We start from the raw sequence: 20,107 nt of genomic DNA on the forward strand, positions 1-20,107 counted from the left end.
TTGTGCTTTTTCTGTACTTTCTAATTATCCAATAAAGGAAATGTTATAAGTGCTTATTATGAAAAATATTATTCAAAAAAGAATAAGAAACAAAGATGCTTAAACAGAACCTCATTGAGAAGAGAATCCACCATGGATACTTCCTATCTTTGTTTGCCATTCATCATCTGCCATTTGAAAAGATACTAATGAAGAATTTTTAGGCACCTCAGTCTATCACTTTATATTAGCATACAGAAAGTTCTGCCAGAAAAAAATCTTTTTAGAAACATTTCATATTTTTTTCATGAATTCATTCTAAAAGATGGGAAGCTAGAGGAGTAAGAAAATCAAGCATTTACTTTGTAATTTTTTCTTCATATAAACTCTATTTTAAAAACTCTTAAAAATATTGTGTTCTATGTGTCCTTTGTTATGCACTGAAATCATAGAGAGAAGAGCAGGAATTAAAATTTATATCAACAATAAAGATCTATCTTCTTTTAAGCACTATTGATCTCCACCAAGCTGATAAGCATTATAATAGCCCTGCTTGTTTGCAAATAAAATAAAAGTGTTCTAATATTACTCACAGGACAAGAAAATACATTAATTTACTAAAATGCAACAGAATCTTTTAGCCCAAGTGAGACAGTAATCTAAATGGATACTTACCTTATAGTCAAAGTTCTCATTTAAGAAGTTCTTACGAAGTGCATCTGAGAGATACAGAACTGTTGTAATAATCACACTAGAGATAAAAAAAAAAATACATAAGTTGAAAACTTCGTTTTAGTAAAAATCATTTAGTAGGTAAGAATAAAAAGCAACTAAGATAAAAGAAAAGCTCTTTCAGTAAGCATGTGGGTCAGTTTCAGATAATTCACAAGACACCAGGCAGAAGGAAAAAAAAATCTATTACTGAAGTTGTTTGCCTTATAAAACAATGCACAAGGAGATCTATGAATTCATATGACTCAAACAGAAATACATTAATATCATAATGTCTTGTAATATTTTTATAAACTTTTGAACAAAGCAAAATGACTTAATGGAAACCTAACATTCCATATTTGATTATCACGAAAGAAATGGAACGTAAAAATGAAATGACAGACTATCTGGTGTATTTATTAGATGCCTTCTCTTTGTTGCCCCACATTTAAGGTGTTAGAGGGCATACAAGAACTGTAGAAGGTAGAAGGTAGATTCATTCTCAGGGCAAGAAGACTGCCAATTACTGACTGTGAAATTGTCTGTAATTCAAAACTAAGTTGTATAAAACTGACAGTATCACCGCCATTCAGAGAAAGGAGTATCTCTGGGACAGAGAAAAGAGGAGAAAGCCTAACTTGGGGGTCATACACAGTCATATGTATCTTGCTCGGGAGAGTAACAAAGGATTTGGTGTTTTCTTACCTAGTTCTAAAGTTCCATAATTTGTTCAAAATCTGCTCATTTTTATATCCAGAAAAGTATTTATTCAAAACTGTCGTGTTTCCAACAGGTTGATTTAATGTTAGATAAAGCATTATATTAAAACAATATAAGCCCTTTCCCTAAACCACTATAAACTAAGCACCAACATAGAAATGGTTGATATTTAAAACCTCTTTGGCATCTTCTGAGATGCATGCATGACATAGTATTATGATGTGATAAGGTCCCCATTCTCATCATGGCATTTAGAATTGAAGGATATGGTTACATGACCCTAGGTAAAATGAAACAAAATGGCACCCCACCAAGTTCACTCCTTGGTTCTTGCACTGGCAAAATAGACTAGAAGAATATTTACTAATTAGAAGAACATTTATAGTCTTTGAAGACATGAATGTTATCATATGCTGGAAAATTCAACATTTGATTATTATAATTATTTTTTTTTTTTGGACCTGGGATTGAACTCAGGGGCATTTAACCACTGGATATATTTTATTTTTAATTTTTATTTAGAACAGGGTCTTGCTAAGTTACTGAGGCTGGCTTTGAACTTTGATCTTCCTGCCTCAGCCTCCTGAGCTGCTGGGATTGCAGGCATGTGCCACTGTATCTGACTCACTATAAGATTTCTTCTGGGGTACAGAAAAATTATAATAAGGCTAAGGGGTTAGATGGTTGAATGTGGAAGTTCAATTTAAAGAAAGGGAAAGAGGAGGAAATCATCAAACAGACACTGTCTTACCCACGTGTCTTTTATATGTCATTTACACCTCTGAATGAATCTTGGTATGAAAGTTAAATATAGAAAAATTTATGAGACTGAGGATTTCTGTGGTTTCTTCAGCCCCCAAAGTGGCAGCTATCACCAGTGAATTTCATATTAAAGAGACAAATTGTCTGCAAAGGACTGTGAAATTGACAATTTTTTCATAGACACTACAAAACCAATAATACTAACTGAAGAAATCACTAAGATTCCCAAAGTATTTTATTCAAATTTTACTTTTTAATATTCAGAAAACAAAATGCTGTCAGGTAAGGAAGTGGCTCTTTGCCTAGCATATGGTAGATCATTGGATTCTAAGTTTAAAGAAGAAAAAAATTGAGGTATTAGCTTAGTGGTAGAGCATGTGCTTAGCATGCACAAGGCAAAGAAAGAAAGAAAGGAAAGAAAAGAAGGAAGGAAGGAAGGAAGGAAGGAAGGAAGGAAGGAAGGAAGGAAGGAAGGAAAGAAAAGAAAGGAAGGAAGGAAAGAAGGAAAAAAAGAAAGAAACAAAGAAAGAAAATTTTGTATCCTGAACATGGTTATAAGTGGAAACTTTCTGCTTTGATGTTCAGTGGAAAAATATAAACAGTTCTACATTGAGTGTAACGTGGCAAATTGTCTTCTGGCCCCAAAATTCCATCCTGCATTGTTGTTCAGAAATAATATCCTTGAATATTGGTGAAACATGACATATCTGAAATTTAGCCAATTGGGCCTAATGTCCTGGAAAGGACTTTACAAACTCAATCTTTCAACAGAGAGATATTATTCCATGCAAATGTTTTTCTAAATTGTTATGTATATGCTGGGTCCCAAACACACAATGTCCACGGCTTCTTGAACTATATTTGCTGGTAAGCAATATGGAAGCTCTTTGGCATTGCTAAGGAACAGTGGGTGTCAATCTGGGTTATGAACTGGAATCCCCTGAGTTTTAAAAATATGTCTGGATAACACCTTCAGCCAGAGATTCTAATGACTGATCTGGGGTACAAAGGTGTGCCAAAGCTCCCAGGTAATTCCTTTGTGAACCCAGAGCTGACAACCACTATTCTAGACTAGAGCAGTATTTCTCAAACTTTAATGGGTGCCTGGTAACCTGGTTAAGATGCAGATTATGACTCAGCCAACTTGTGATTCTGCATCTCTAATGAGCTCCAGGTAATGCTGATGTTGTTGGCTCCCAAGCCAGCCTTTGAAGAGCAAGACTCTAGAGAGGCCTGAATCAGAAAAATATTCCAACAAATTCTGCTTCACCATTCCCTTGACTTGTAGAATTTTAGCAAATTCTTATGGTTCTTTAATGCAGCATGTGGTCCTTATTTCTAGACTTTTATTAGGCTGCTTTCTCTTTGGGCACAAAAAGGCCTAAGTTTATGAGATTTCATGAGCTATGGAAAATACTTAGACTTGAAAAATGTTATTGAGTCAAACTAAAATTGCAAAATAAAAACTTAAAAAATGATTAATTACACGTTGACAAACTATATTACTGAGTTTCAGTAATTTAATATTTGTGCAATTTTTACTATGTTAAAAATTACAGGTTACCTTTTAAATATTTCACAAGAATCCTCAAATGTGCATAAGTGCTGAGAAACCACAACCAATCAAAATTAAGCTATTGCCTCATAGGCCCAAATTTAAGAGATTAATGTAAAAAATGCTTTTAATATTTTTCTTCAGCAAAAATATCTACTGTGGCATGTAGGTTAATAGGCCTCCAAAAGTAAGACTTCTCAGGGCTAGAAAGATCTTAAAATGACTCTACTTCAAAGTTTCTCATTTATGCCTATAACTTTCAGCCCAAGTCCCAGGGGCAGCTTCCAGAGCTTTCCATGGTAACTCAGTATGGAAATACAACTTCCTAACAGCCAGATCTCTAAGTCAGATGCAAGCCTTCACACAGCTTTCCTCCTTCATTATGCTGAGTAACTGTGAAGTCAAGTGAGTGAATCTTTTTTTCTTACTTTTTCTAATATATCTAGAACCATGTGGTTTTATTTATTTATTTATTTTTACTCATGACTCGGTTTCTGAATATGGGGTTATTTCAAATCTTGGTGATCCAACTTAATAGCCAAGAATAGTTTGCAATCTGCTCCCACAAATGGTCAAATTACTGATTTCTACCACAGAAACACAGGCACAAGAGTCATTTCTGACGACCATTATTCATGGATGCAGGATGATAAAATCTATACAAGAAAAAAGGAACGGATACACAGGAAACATAAGTTTTTGCTTCAAGGTTTTCCAGTTGTCACCTCGTTCTGTGACTTAGGAATTATCTTCCATCAACCCCCCACACCTCCCCTATAGAAAACTCATCTCCTATAATTTGTCCTTTTGAAAGTTATTGCAACCTGGTAATCCTGCACAAGCCCAAGCCCATTGCCAAAAATCATACGTGGACTGAGAGAAACACCTTGTGGATGAAGAGGGTATTAACGATGCTTACACAGTGAAAAACTAAGAAAATTTAAATCTGGAGAACGACTTCATTACAACCTGGCACCTTAATTGTGGACAGCAGAAACCAACCCAAACACTTAGGGCACAGGAAAATGTTGGACAGCCACCAAGGGAATTCATGGGAGCTAGCAGTTCTCAAACTTTGGCATGCATGAGAATCATCAAAGTTGTTAAGAGACTTCAGGGTCTCACACCACCTTTGGGCAGTGGGTTTATGATGAGGCCTGGCCAGGTGATTCTGATGCATGTGGTCATCCTTTCCCATTTTGAGGACTGTGTAAAGACAGAGAAAGATCAGAATGTAGAGAACGAAGACATCTGGGGAATTTGGCCATGTTTACCACTGTATTGCCAGGGCCTAGCCTAATAATTGTTGGCTGAATGACTGGAGCCTCCCAACTACATTTGAATCTATGGTTTATTAGACTTATTTACCAGGTTAGCTAACAGCAAAATGTGAAATCTGTAAAACTTTCAATATATTAAATATTTTGCAGAACGCATGAAATTAGACAGGAGTGGGGGGCACACAGCTTCAGGCAAAAGCAGGGAAGGACACTAGTGACTTTGCTTCCCATCTGTGAAACATGCAGTGTGGAAGAGGCAAAGAGAGTTAGGAAAGACTGTAGTGATCTGGAAACTCCACTAGGATGTACTGGTAGAAAAATTAGTCATGTGGCAACAGTCTTTATTTGGATGTATTTGGCCTAAGCCTTAAGAAAGCCTTTCCTTTAGGTGTCCACTCTCCCTACCACTCCTCACTACACACTGGAAAGGCAATGTGCATGGAATTCTTGCCAAAGTGTTTATAATAACTATTTATGTTAGATATACTTCTCACTGTAATATGTAGTTTCAATAAAAATCAATTATCTTATTCCTTCCTCCCTTACTTATGAGGCTTCTTACACTTAAAAGAATAACTACCCTTAATAAAATAAAAAACAAAGCAGTAGTAGTGTCAGTGGATGGCCAAAGAATCATCTACTCCACTGCTCGACTTTCCAAGGTCAGTATCACACCCTCTCCTTCCATCCTGTTACTATGGACAAACTCCCATGCTCCTCATTTGGGCACAGCTTTCCTTGGGTGCTACTCTAAGTGTGGCAAGCTTCCTTCATTGAGAAAGTCTTACCATAGGAAACAATGTCAGCAGAACTTGACTGCATGCTTGCACAGTGGATTTATTTTCAGGTGTGAGATCACTGTGGACAGGGAAGAGAGTCCCTGGACTGGCACACATAGCAATAGTGTTGTACTTCTCTCACTGACTCAAAGGCATTTCTGTATTGGGCCATTCCTATTAGTAATCAAAATGCTACAATATTCCATATTTTAAAAAAGAACTGGTCCTCATGTATCCTTCCAGATATAGCTCCATTTCTTTGTTCCTGTTTATAGCAAAGCTCTTCTAAAGAGCTGCCTCTAATTACTACTTTCAGCTTCTCAACTCCTTTCCGCTCTTGAATTCACTCTAATCAGGCTTTTATCTCTACCACTCCACTGAAATAGCACTTGTCAAGGTCACCAGTATTATCTAAATTGCTAAATCCCAGGGTTAGCTGTTGGTTCACATTACTCCCAACTTCCCATCAGCTCTAGATGTTGGTGTGCTCCAGGGCACAGTCCTAAGTCATTTCCTTTTCTATCTATACTTTCCTCCTGTGTGCCCTCATTCAGTTCCAAGACTTCTAACCATGTGCTGATGACCCTAAAAGTACATCTCCAGCTGCAATGTCTCCCCTGAACTCCATCGAAGCACATCTTAACTCTCTTGTCTACATCTCCACCTGGATATCTAATAGCATCTTGAACTTAGGTTTAATGTAGAATTCTTACTTACTCCTCTCTCAGTATTTTTCACCTAAGTGAATGGCACCACAATTTGTCCTTTTGCTCTGGCAAAAACCCCCTAAGGACCATCTAGGGTAAATTACTCTTTTCTCTCTCCCATGCATGTCGATTCATCTGCAAATCCCACTATCCTTATGGTTGAAATCAACCTTCTCACTACATTCTTTGCTAGCCACTTGACCATATCTTACCTGGGTGGCTGCAGTAAGCTCCTAACTGCTTCTTTCTGGTTTCTACTCTATTGGTATTTGTTATGGGTTGGATGTGAGGTGTCCCCCAAAAGCTCACATGTAAGACAATGCAGGAAGGTTCAGAGGAGAAATGATTGGGTTGTAAGAGTCTTAACCCAATCAGTGAATTAATCCCTGATGGGATTAATTGAAGTGGTAGGGTGTGGCTGGAGGAGACTGGAATTGGAGCGTGGCTTTGGAGTATATATTTTGTATCTGCAAGAGTGGAAACTCTCTCTCTCTTCTTCCTGATGATGCCACACTCTTCCACCATGATGTTCTGCCTCACCTTGAGCCCGGAGGAATGGAGCTTGCCTTCTATGGACCAAGACCTCTGAAACTGTGAGCCCTCAAATAAACTGTTCCTTCTCTATAATTGTGCTGATTGATCATTTAGTTGCGGTAGCAAAAAAGGTGACTAAAACTGTAGTCTTTTTACTTACCAATATCTGGGCCCTCTCTTCCTATTCCAGTTGGGATGGATCCTTCCCCACACTCACAGTCTTTCAGTTCTTTGAGTGGGCCTTGTTCCCTATAACCACAGGGTCTTTTTTATGTACAATTCCTACTGATAGGAACATTCTTTGTTCCCTGTTTGCTACCTCCTTTTAGCTTTCAGCTCAAGTTTTATTTCCTCATGAATGACCCTTCCTATTCCAGTCCAGAACAAAGTTCCTTTCATAAACATTCTCAGAGACCTATATGCTTTAGCTTTATAGTGTTTATTAGGCCCCGGGGGAAAAACCCAGCGGCATAGATGGGTCAATGAATGGATAACCTTCTGTAAGAATCTGTGATTTAACAAATCATTTATTTGCTATATACATCTATTTGAAACCCAAATTGATTTGTGTAAGATATATTTGAGGTCAATATGCAAACAAGATAAACAAAGTGAGGACCTGAAATTGGATGTATAGGATGAGAAAGTTTTTACTGTCCTTAGCAGGCAAGTGTGTTGTAAGATTTATCTCTTTGAAGCTGTGACTTTATTTTTGTACTTCATTTCACAATGTGGATGGGAAGGGGGTGGAGAGACGCAGCTCTCAAAGTGTCCTGTATTTTTGGTACTTAATTTTCATCTTCCTTATGTTCCTTCTTTCTCAGATTGAGTGGTTATCCTCATCAGAAACACTAACTAAGAATTTAACGATGGGTACAAGGTAGCTTTGCAGCATTTAAGAAAGAAGAAATGTCTTGTACTTGTGGAATTTAGACTGGACACACTTCCTGTGCTTCAAAATTTTAGATATTTAGGTGGAAATAAACAAAAACCATACAAATCACCAGGTGTCTTGTCACAGAACTTCACATAAAGCAGGAAAGCTATAAGATTTTGGACAATACAGTTGTGGATCAAAGTTAAAGGCATTTACTTGAAAACACAGGGAAAAGGGTCAACACATAAAAGAACATTCATTTTAATGGATGAGCCTTTCAGATGAGTTTAAGGACAGGTTAAATGACTTCCCAGTTAGCTGGTATCAGTTGAGAACATTCTAAACACACAAATGGATTAATATAAGTGGAAGTTTGCATTTGAATGCTTCTTTGAGAGGCCCTGATCAAATATTTGCCTAAGAAAGTTAATACTATGAGAAAAAGGTGGTCAACTTCTAGTTGTAGATCTAGTTCCTGCAACTTGCTTCTACTCAGTTTAGCAAAGAGGAATTGTTTCCTTTCCAGTTATGCTCTTTAACATAGTTAAAATATTTTAGCATCTTCCAGAAATCTATCTTTTAGTCAACGATATATATGTTAATAGTTTTCACAGATAAAGACATATAATTGAGGGCTTATTTCTGTCCTATATGGCATTTACAGAGCAAGACTAAGTCTTATAAACTTTCATAATTCAAATGGGGAATGGTTAGTGCAATTAAATGAGGAGAGCAGAGTCTGGTAGAAGAGTACATTGTTTGTTCTACCTTGGCAGGTGTCTAATTCATGGAGTCCTTTCATAGCCAGCACTTTGCCCCCACGTTACTTGGTGGCAATAGAATGGATTGAGAAAAGGTTGATGAACTTTTGGGACTGATATGGGGAAAAGCTTTTTAAAAAATGTATGACACAGCTCGTTTCTTAAAAAATCATGTTCCTAAGTGGTTAACATTGTTGATGAGCATTACACTTCTTAGTCTGTTAGTTACCTACGTGACCATGTACATCTTTATAAACCGAGTAGGAATTCTTAGGTGGGATAGAGACAGTATTTAATATCAAAAAATCATATTCTTGTCATGGTTTTTGGCAAGTGCAAGCAAAGCCTGTGTACCTAAGGAAGAAAATACTATATTTCCTTTCACTTTGCATTTCTGCTACTAGAAATTCTAATTTAAACCAAATGACCTTCGGCACATTGGGCAGAATGACCAGATGCTGATTATAAGTGGTGGTGATATCGGCCACCTGGACCACTTCCCATCTGGTTCCCTGGATCACTTCATAATCCTCTCCAGGTATCAAAATGTTTGATCTTTACAAATAAGTCCAGATATATGAGCAAAAGTTCCAACTTCAATCTGTAGCATCCAGACGTTCAGAGGAATTAGTATTGATCCTACTCACAGATATCAAAACTAAAATATATGCTAAATTCTAAAGAGAGTTGTTTCACTACTCCCAATTAGTCTTCAAAATGGAAAAGCTGCTTTACTTACGTAAAATACAATACACCATATTATACTATTTGCTACTTCACAAAGTTTTTAACACATCATTTCAACACCTCTGAGTCTATAAATATGTAGTGCAGCAGAAGCCATATGAAGCATATCTAATCAAAATTGAATCCTGTATTTCTGGGGCTCTCAGCACCATTGTACCTGGGCATCTGGGGAAGACATATGGTGACCTTGGCCTATAGCAGATATAGTGAGAATCCAACCTTCATCCTGAGGATGAAGGAGTTGACATTTGGAGAAGAGGGAAAAGGAGAAGTAGGCAGGCATGGGCTTGGAAAGTAGGAATGTTAAAAAAATAGGGTAAATAATGAGTTTGGAAGTGAAGACCAGGTCAGTTTCCTAAAGAACTTATGCTCATTCTTTATCCTGAGACTAGGAAGATAGGAAGCTGAGATAGCATATAGATTCATGACACTGTACTCTACGTCTATACCCTAATCTCCTGTTCCAGCTTCTATTCCTTTGAATAATGTCTTGAGATCATTTTTTTTTTTTTTTTGCTGGAAATGCCTAGTATCAGGTAATTTTATCAACTCCCAGGGACTCAAATATCAACTTTACACTAATAATTTCCTAAATGTCTGTATCTAGTTCTGAACTTTTCTCAGAGTACTATTTTCAGTTCCTTATTGGCCATATTGAACAAATAAAATAAATTCTAATCTTCACATGTCCACCACAAGGATCATGTCTTATTCCTGGGGCTCAGCAAATAGTAGATGCTTAATGTATTTTGTTGAGGTAAAAAGAATTACGAGGGATAAGAAATGTCTCAAATGTCCAGCAACAGGGAACTGGCTAAATAAACTATGGTATATTCATTCAATGGGATATTAGTCAGTCATAAAAGAAAAAAGAAACATAAAAGAATGAGAGGCTTTATATCTGCTAGGATTTATAAGTATAAGAGCAAGTACAGAACCATATAATGCTGTCTGCTTGATTCTGCATAAAGGAACCCTGGAAGGATATGTAAGAATCAGGTAAGAATGGTTGTACAGGCTGTGGTAGGGGATTGAAAAGATAAGGGAGGTAGGGAATGGAATTTCTCAATGCATACTCTGTAATATTGTTTGATTTTTGAATGATGTTAATATATTCAAACAAATAATAATTCAAGACATGGTATTAATTAAAAAAAAAGAACCCTAGGATTTAGAGAATTCAAACTGGAAATAAAATAAAAATACCATTCTTTACTCTCTTTTTCCTCTATACTTGAGCTGCAATTATCATCAACTAAAATGTCTTACTTGTTAGCAACCAAGCGCATAACAGTCCAGTCCTTTGGAAACATCTCTGGGCGTATCAATATTCGGAACACAGTAAATATCTGCAGCAGGAAATCCTTGGATAAGGAGGAAATACATCATTTTATTGATTGATTATAACCATCGATACATACAGAGAGATAGACAGTACTGTTGTTATCATTTCTAAAACAACAGAGAAGAAGGGCACCTTTCTTTCATAATGTACTCAGGAGCAGGAATATCACTTTCACATTCCTAGCACCCAAACTCATGGGTCTATGGCCATGCCCACGGGTTGTCTTTCCCTTTTCTGCCTGGACACAGTAGATATGACTTTTCATTTCTCTTCATAAGCTCTAAAAATTTAGGTTGTAGAAATAACGTGGAAACTTGGAACAGAAGATTAGCAGGCAAACATATTCCCTTTCTTCTATTATAGCATCTTAAACATCAGAACTTTTCAACCCAAGGAACAGTAAGCCATCCTGGTTCAGCTAAGTGAGCACTGAAAGTTAAAGTTATGTTCATCAAAAAGCCTCTTATACAAAAATCTGTTTCTTAGAGTGCTCTCAAGATGCAGTTTTATGTGGATGTGTGCAGGTTATAGAATCTGAGTGAATATTCCTGAGTATGCTATGCAGAATAAATTCAAACAAAATATGTGCTAAGTTGAGTCCAGTGATGAGTGCTTACTGGCTGAGTTTCGAGACTGTCCTCCCAGAGACCCCAAGCCATAGGGTAGTGGCATTACTGGCATCTGACTTTGAAATTGATCACCTGGCATTGCCCCTCCCCCTTTCTTTTTTCTTTTTATTAATTTAAAATTTTTCTGTTTTTAATTGACAAATAACATTGTATATTTTCATCATGTACATGATGCAGATGGTTACATCTAGTTAATTAAAAATGGATTACCTCACATAGTGTCATTTTTGTGGTGAGAACACATAACACTCTTTTTTTTTTTTTTGGGTGCTGGGGATCGAACACAGGGCCTTGTGCTTGCAAGGCAAGCACTCTACCAACTGAGCTATCTCCCCAGCCCCGACATAACACTCTTGACAAAAAGCTATCCTTAGATATAGACACATCACTCCTTTAAACATTGCAAGAGAAGGGCTCCAAAGTGCTTCAGTGCATGATACTTCCAAGGGGAACAGGAAAATAACATGGTAGGGAGTGAAATGGAACCCTCCATACTCAAAGAGGGACTGGCTCAGCAAGTTTTGATTTAGATTAACTAGAAAACATAAAGATTTTTTTTGTAACCTTAAATGATTTTAGGAAATATATTTCTCTAACAATCTAACTGAAGGCAACAGCATGGTGTTGCTTACCAAACAAAATGCGACTCAAAACAGAAGATTTTTATTTATCAAATCCAACAACGCATTATGTTAAATATGTAAGCTGCTTGGATATAAGATTACAATTGTCACTCATATCAACACAAGATAGAAAGAATCTGAGAACCATGTGGTGGCTTTTTTTTTCCCCCTCCACATTCTAACAGCTTCTATCAAGCCCATAAATATTGTGACAGGAATTTATTTTAGCTTCTTTGGCATCAACACACATATGTTGATATGTAGTATGCGCCATGCAGAAACATTACCACTAGGTCATCTGCTTTTAAATGGCCACACAGATCCTGCCCGTGTCTCCAAAATAAACAGAAGCAGAGCTTTCAAAACACATTTCACTGCAGGTCAGAAAATTTTGTGGGCTGGGGAGTATAGCTTAGGGGGTGAGTGGGTGCTTAACATACACAAGGCCCACAGTTAGTATCTCCCCAATTTTTTTGTGGTGGGGGGGAAACACTTCACATTCTAGTCCTCCCTTGAAATAGCAAATTATCAGCATAATATAATTATGAGAAAAACTTTTAAAAGCATTTCTCAAAGTTGTTCTAAGCGATTGTCAGTTGATTCTTTTTGGATTTCTCAGACATTAATACATATAATCCCTTGCAAAAAATGTTTGCATTTATCTTTCAAAAGTTTCCTATCATGTTTGCTTAAACTGATATTAAAGAAAAATCATGAAAGCAGGGAATCATTTGTTTTTCATAGTCTATAACTGGGAATTCAAATAAATTATAAAATATGAAAGTTTCATCTTATCTCACAACTTTTAATAGCACTGGACTCTTGGTGGTGTTAGTGGCTGTGTGTGCATTTGTGTGTGTGTATGTGGGGGTGCTGGGACTGTGATGCAGTAGCAAAGGTGGCTACAAGGATTGGCCAAAGGAGACAAGACATTTATCCTACAGGCTATCAACCTCAGTTGGTCTTGAGTAGGGTTGGGGACAAAGGAAAAGCTATTCCTGACATAGGAGGAGGGGGTAGATAACTTGTTTCTGTGCCATCCTATTTTATTATTACCATTTATCTCTCCAAATAAAAGGTTGTGGCAGCATGTGACATCATACCCCTGCCTATGTATTGACATAAATCTTTATTTCCTCCAAGAAAACTTTACAGTGTCTCAAGTAGCTTTCTAAGGTACCCATTAAGTGTTATCTACATTTATGGCACCAAATACATTCATCTGGAGAAGAAGGGGGTGGACATTAAACTGAGAATCAGAAAAATCTAGATTTGAATTCTAGCTCAATGACCATGAAAACTTATTGAACTTTTCATAACCTTGCTTTCATACTTGGAAAGGTGAGGGTTTTGAGGTTAGGATGATCACTTACCTACTCCTACCTGTTTGTACAGTACCATCAAATTTTTCTTATTTCTCAACTGTAGGCTAATGTTTTCTCTGATCCCACTGAGATGACACAAACACTTTCCGTTGTGGTACTTACAGACAATTTAGTCCAGTGTTTTGTCAACTCCCAACCAACAGGTTTCATTTCCCACTAAGATTCAAAATTCTAAAGCACTTAGACCTGAATGCTAGATTCCATAGCACCTCCTTTCTTTCTGCTTCCAGTACAGTGACATTTCCTTGTCTGTTCTCTTAAGTACTTTCCAGCTCCAGGCATTTCACTAAATATGTGTTTTTGCATAGATAAATACAATTATTTTGTACATCTGACTAAGCTATAGATTAAAAAGAACACTTCCATGTCTATAATATTCCAATTTGGACAGCACGCAGAAGTGAGTTTCATATGCCACCGTTTTAAAATTGGCAGACTCGGAGTAGAATTTTTTTTTGCTTATTTATTTCATATAGTATGACATGGCAACTTAATCATATTATTGGCATTCTTCAAATCAGGGTTTAAAAGGAAAAAGAAAAAGAGAGGTGCAATTTTGGAGAATTACTCTTTCTGTAGCCCAGGAGATTCAAAGAAGACAGTTTTTTATTACAATCTTCCCAAACAATAAAAGGTCTATGTTGAAATAAAAAATAAAGCAGTAGCAGTTGCTATGATTTTAGAAACGATCACTAACATTTATTTATTTATTTATAAGTACTGGGTGCTTTACTATGTGCCTGGTACTATGTTAGATGCTGGGGATGCCTGGTTAAAGTGAGATATATTATTTTATTTATTCATACAGCAAGTATTTATACCATGCCACACCATGGCACCCAACTGGAATGCTTTCTTTGCTTTCAGGGAGTTCATGTTTGGTGGGAGAGATGAATGTTAATCTAATAAACACACAGATGTATGCATGTTCCATGAACGAGGGTACACCTGAAGGCCATGTGTCCATGCAGTGAGAGACTGCAAGAGGAAGGGGTAAGAGATGGGGTTGAGGAAAAGAAGATAATAAAATGCATACAGTAAAACAAAGAAAGAAGACTGTTATCACAGACTCCATGAAACAATATAAAAAAATTGAAAGAAAAAGAGAAATTTCATGATTTATATTTGCTGATAAATGACTGTATGATCTGAGTCCTGAATTTTGAATGGTAAAATTTTGAATATTACCTAATATTGCTACTTGAATAAAAATAAAATGTTTTTTCTCAAAAAGAAAAAAGAGAAATGGGGTTGAGAGATAAATAAGGACAAAGAAAAAATAAATAAACCAGGATAAAGAAAAGACAAATAAATAAAAGACAAGTAAACAGAAATAGATGAAAGAAAAAAAAACTCATAACTTTTTTATGGTAAGGAGTTTGAAATTTGCTGTAAGGGTAATGTGGAGAACATTGAAGGGTTTTATATGCAGACATGTGGAAGATAAAATTTTGTGTTTTAGAAAGATTTTATAACTGTATTCATGATACTATGATAGTAACAATAGCACAAGACAGAAATTAGGACCATGAACTTAACCCATAGTTAAGACACAGAAATTCTGAGACATGAGTTAAGACATCCAGAAAATAAAACACCATGAGGCAGGTAGACAGATAAAGAACAATGAATATGACAGAACCTTCTAGAAACCTATTTCCTTCACTTATGATTTAGACCATCCTGGGGTGTTATTTTTAAAATTCATCGTAAATTTGCAAAGTGTAATACCCTTGATATGGGGTTTGAATTCAATTAAAGGGTGTTAATAATCATTATCACATTAAAATTTACATCCTTAAAGTGGAATCCTTAAATATATTATGCAAAATAAGTCCCAAATGGTCTTCAATCTTTTAGAGTGATAGAACTATTTCTCTGTAATCAATATATTCAAATAAAGACAATAAGTCAAAATAATTACACGGAAAAAGATGGCTTATTGAAGCAGGGAGAAATCTATTAAAAGGGCTCACTCATTCAACAAAGATTTAATGTTGTAGACTCTGTGCTTAAGACATGAAGACATGGTCCTTTGCTCTTAAGGAACCCACACTCATTGAAAATAAAATAAATAGCAAATAATCAGTATATTGTTAAGTGTTATGAGAGGGGTGGACCACAGTCTTTGGAGACTTCTTCAGGAAAGAGAACCCGGAACTGGATTTTGTAGCATGAGTGGAAATCAGGGAAAAAATGAATAAGTTATACATTTTCAAAGCAAACTAGTAGTGGAATAGATATTTTAAATAGAAAGACAAAAAGGAATCAGGAGTTATGTATATGCTTTGTTAGGAATATACAAGTAGTTTTAAGTGGCTGGAGTGGAAGTTCTTTGGAAGGAATGGAGGATAATATTGATGGAAGGTAGATTGAGGATAGGGACAATATGACAAAGAAATGGTTCTTCGTTCTGTAGATAATGGGAAATGCTCAGTTTTAAGGTTGGATCAAAGTTTGATCAGATAAAATTTTTTCAAAGCTAGTGGGTCAGCATATGGGTGGCAATGAGAAGTTATAATAGTGCTGTACTTGTATAATCTCAGGCTTACACCAAGCTCCCCATGGTTCTATATGAAAAGTCATAATCAACAAAGAACAGGAGTCTAACTGCTGTATATACATGAAATGCTAAGGATATAGACAAAATTTTAGTCCTCAGTATGAGGTGGATGAGTAATAAAATATTACTGGCTACAGGAAGAGAAAAAAACACTTAATCACTAACTTTGTGTTTGCTTTTGTTCATATTAAAATAATGTAATGTACAAAAGGAAAAAAATTAAACAATACAGAATGCCAGCCCTCAAGTATTCTCCCACACAACTGTGTTCTGATTCTGTGACTCACACCACTCACGCAGAAGTACCTGAGGGTCAAGGAGAAGAGGTGGCATGTGTTTCAAAAGTCAGAAATCACTTCAACAGTAACCCTATGTACTTCCAGGTTCTTTAAGCATGAATGGAATTAAAGCACTATTAGTCTTAGTAGATACTTGAGAGTACAGAATTTCAAAATTCATTTTTATTTATTAAGAACCTTAGGGAAATGCCAAGACAAATCTTTCTTTGAAATTATAAGAATAAAGGAAAACAGCAAATGATGCTAGGAATAAAAACAAAATTATTCATTAGAAAATCTTAACATGTAATTTGTAAATACCAATTAAAATTTAAATGTGTATATACTATGATCCAACAATTCTACTTCCAGGAATTTATTTTACAGCAGTAAGGATTCAAGTCCATAGAGATGTGTGCTTGTAGGTATTTACTGCAAGATTCTCTCTGGAGGCAAAAATCAGAAACATTTTAAATGTTCATCACAAGAATAACTAAATTGTGTACTGGGGTTGTGGCTCAATAGTAGAGTGCTTGCCTAGCACCTGTGAGGCACTGGATTCAATCCTTGGCACCACATAAAAATAAATAAATAAAATAAAGGTATTATGTCTATCTAAAAAAAAAAAAAAGAATGACTAAGTTGTGTAGAATCTAAATAATGAGGTTCAGAAAAATGAGGTACTGGGATATAGACTATCCATGAGATATTGTTGTGCATAATATGAATGAAATGATCCCACTTTTATAAAAAACCTAGGGACACAGTATAGAATTGTAGTCTAGGAGGGTATATGTTGGTTATAGCTAGCTCTGGGAATTATGGTACATTGGAGGAGGGGAGAGGACAAGCTGTGGTTTGAGTGTGTCCCCCAAAGTTAATTTGTTGGAACCTTAATTCCCAGTGGGAGGTGTGTGGGTCACAGAGGCAGGGCACCATTGAATGGAGGAATGCCTTTCTCCTGTGAGTGAGTTCTTGCTTATGCATGACTGGCTGAGTCCTAAGAGCAAATTGTTATAAAGCAAGTCCATCCCTGTGTTCTTTCTCCTTTGACTATACCCACTTGCCTGTTTTCCACCATGAACTGAAGCAGAATGAGGCCCTCGCCAGAAGCCAAGCAAATGCTGGCACCATGCCTTTGGACTTTCCAGTCTTAAGAACTGTGAGTGTATACACATTTCTTTATAAATTCTCCAGTGTCAGGTATGCTATTACAGCAACAGAAAATGGACTAGGATAGGACATATATTTTGATTTTCACTTTTTAAAACAGTAGAATTATGTGGAATTTTTAGTGTCTAATCCCAATATCAATTGTACTTTTCATTAACTAGTACTGTATTAATTTGTACCTTGCCTTATTAATAGTTTCTTTATTCATTTAATTTCTAACCTAACTGTAGATACACCCTCTGTAACCCAGCCACCCCCCCAAAAAAAAGAAAAGAAAAAAAAAAAAAACCCTCTCCTTCTAGTTTGGTCTTTCTCAGATATTCCACTCTATGACTAGAAATACCTTATTAACAGTAAAAAACTGACAATGATAGCAAAGATTTTGATTTATAACAGTTCAGTAAAGCTCAGGGAAGAGCTGAGTTCAATTTTCTGAGCAAAGAGGTTGGATGTTAGTAGAATACCTAGCTCTCCCAATAACTTGGGAATAATAATAACACCATCAATCCATCTTCCGAGGTGGGGGAGTGAAATGTGATGCTACAAGAGACGTGTGGAGCAGTGTTATCAGCACATCTGACTTATGGTTGTGTGGAGGGGTGGGGAGGAGTTCTTTAACTGTTAGTCGTTATCATTGTTGTTTATACATAGCATGTTCATTTATGATGTATTGATTTAGATGACCTTTATAACAGATTGCTTAATTAGCCATAGTATTACTTATGTCTAGCCAACAGTGCTCAAGAAATGTTTGCTGAATAAAGTAACTAGCATCTGTAATATAGTAAGGGGGGGCCAACCAGGGGAACAGTGACATGTATAAACCCAACTACTTGGGAGGTTGAGGCAGGAAGATTAAAAGTTCAAGGCCAGCCTGGGCAAATTAAATAAAAGGGCTGGGGATGCAGCTCACTGGTAGAGTGCTCCTGGGTTCAGTTCTCAGTATCACACACACACACAAAAAGAACATCATCAACAGAGTTTTGCCCTACCTCATGGGGTCCCTTTGAGGAGTAAATGGGGTCCCTTTGAGGAGTAAAATTTTTTGGTTTTCTAATCCACTAGGCAGCAAAATCTGACCTGAACTATTTGTAATCTTTATTCATTCCTCCCCTTGAGCGAATATTTTGTTTCACTGAAGATACTGATAGAGATGTAATACTATAATATACAGTAAATGCATTATCTATCCTTCTGAAGTTGCAAAAATTCTATAAAATACATTTGGTACTAAGAACTTTAGATAGGGGATTATGGACTAATATTATTATCTTTGAAATATAATGTAATATAGCTTTGAGGAATATAATGAAGGCCTTTCAGCTTTGAAGAAAACAGAGAACAGCAAAAACTTATTGAAAGGTGATATTTGAGCTTTTAATATTTAGATTAAAATCTGATGACTAATTAGCCTTTAGAAAAATAAACAAATGACCTCACGCTGGCATTTACTCCAGTTACTTCCCTTCTAGTCCTATACAGGAAAGGTGTCCCTCCCAGTTCAGGCTAATTCTTTCCCCTCCTGCTGCCTTCTCAGGGACCTCCCTTGTGTTAGAGGTATGTTAGCCCCTCTCTCTCTCCTTTATGTTTAGCTTATCCTTCTCCACTGGCTCTAATCATTAACATTTAATGATGCTTAAGTCTCCTCTATTATAAATACTGCTGAAACATCCAAAGTTATCCTTAAGGAGTCACCTTAACTTCATATTCTTGGAACATTACACACTTCTGTTCCATTATATCTTTCTCTTTTTTCATTTCTCAATTTCATGATAGCATGGTGTTCACCTTCACCACTGGAATTGCTCATCAGCTTTTCCAACAATATTAATGATGTTACTTAATCTCTTTGAAGGAAAAGGGACTATTCATCACTCCCTCCTCCTTAATGCTTAAGATTCCATGTAGGTCCTTTTGATTCTAGTTTCCTTGGAAGTCCCATGATGTCAATTACTATTCACAGGTTGAGAGTGGCCCAATCTGCCTCTGCAGCTCACCTCTCTCCTGAACTCCAGACACTGTCTACTAAGCACCTCCATCTGGATGTCCCTCAGGTGATCAAGCTGACAAACACAAAATTTACCTTTGCTCCCAAACCTCAATATCTACTCCTTCTATGTCCCCCGTTCAGTGAATGGCACCAACATTTAGTCTGTTGTTAAAGAGCTTGGGAGTCATCTTCAACTCCTTCATTTCCTTCACCTTTAAAATACAGTTAGTTATCAAGTCCTGCCAATTCAACTTCCTAAATCTCTCCAGAATCTACTACCATGAGCTTCCCTATTTCAGACCACAGTCTCTTCTAGCTTAGGTTATTACACAAATTACTAGCTTAGATTAATACATCTTTCTAGGGTTCTGCCTACTCTTTCCATTTTAGTTAATCCACTTCCAGACAAATAGCACAACTAGACAAATGTAGTCCTGTCTTTCCCTTCTTAAAACCTCAATAGCTTCCAAATATCCTCAAAATAAAGTCCACATCCATTCACAGTGACTTATATCTTAACCACTCTCTTCCTCAAACTCTATCAAACAAACAATCAACAAGCCAACCTTCCTTCTTTCTTTCCTTGTTTGCTTCCCTCATTCCCTTCCTCACTGTCTCCCTCCCTCCAAGGATTGAATGAAAGGCCACATGTAGGCTAGGCAAGTGCTCTACCACTGAGCTACCTCCCAGTCCTTTTAAAACTTTT

General features: G+C 36.5%; 1 protein-coding gene across 1 annotated transcript in view; it reads right to left on the bottom strand.

The window, feature by feature from the left end:
• Window positions 1–20,107, bottom strand: part of Dock4 (dedicator of cytokinesis 4) — a 445,877-nt gene that overhangs the window by 79,900 nt on the left and 345,870 nt on the right. Inside the window, 2 exon segments of the mRNA XM_047560480.1 lie at window positions 655–730; window positions 10,685–10,779. Coding sequence (XP_047416436.1) covers window positions 655–730; window positions 10,685–10,779 — 171 coding nt within the window.

The sequence above is a fragment of the Sciurus carolinensis genome, chromosome 8 (genome assembly GCF_902686445.1).
Source record: "Sciurus carolinensis chromosome 8, mSciCar1.2, whole genome shotgun sequence".
In the NCBI taxonomy this organism is placed as follows: domain Eukaryota; kingdom Metazoa; phylum Chordata; class Mammalia; order Rodentia; family Sciuridae; genus Sciurus; species Sciurus carolinensis.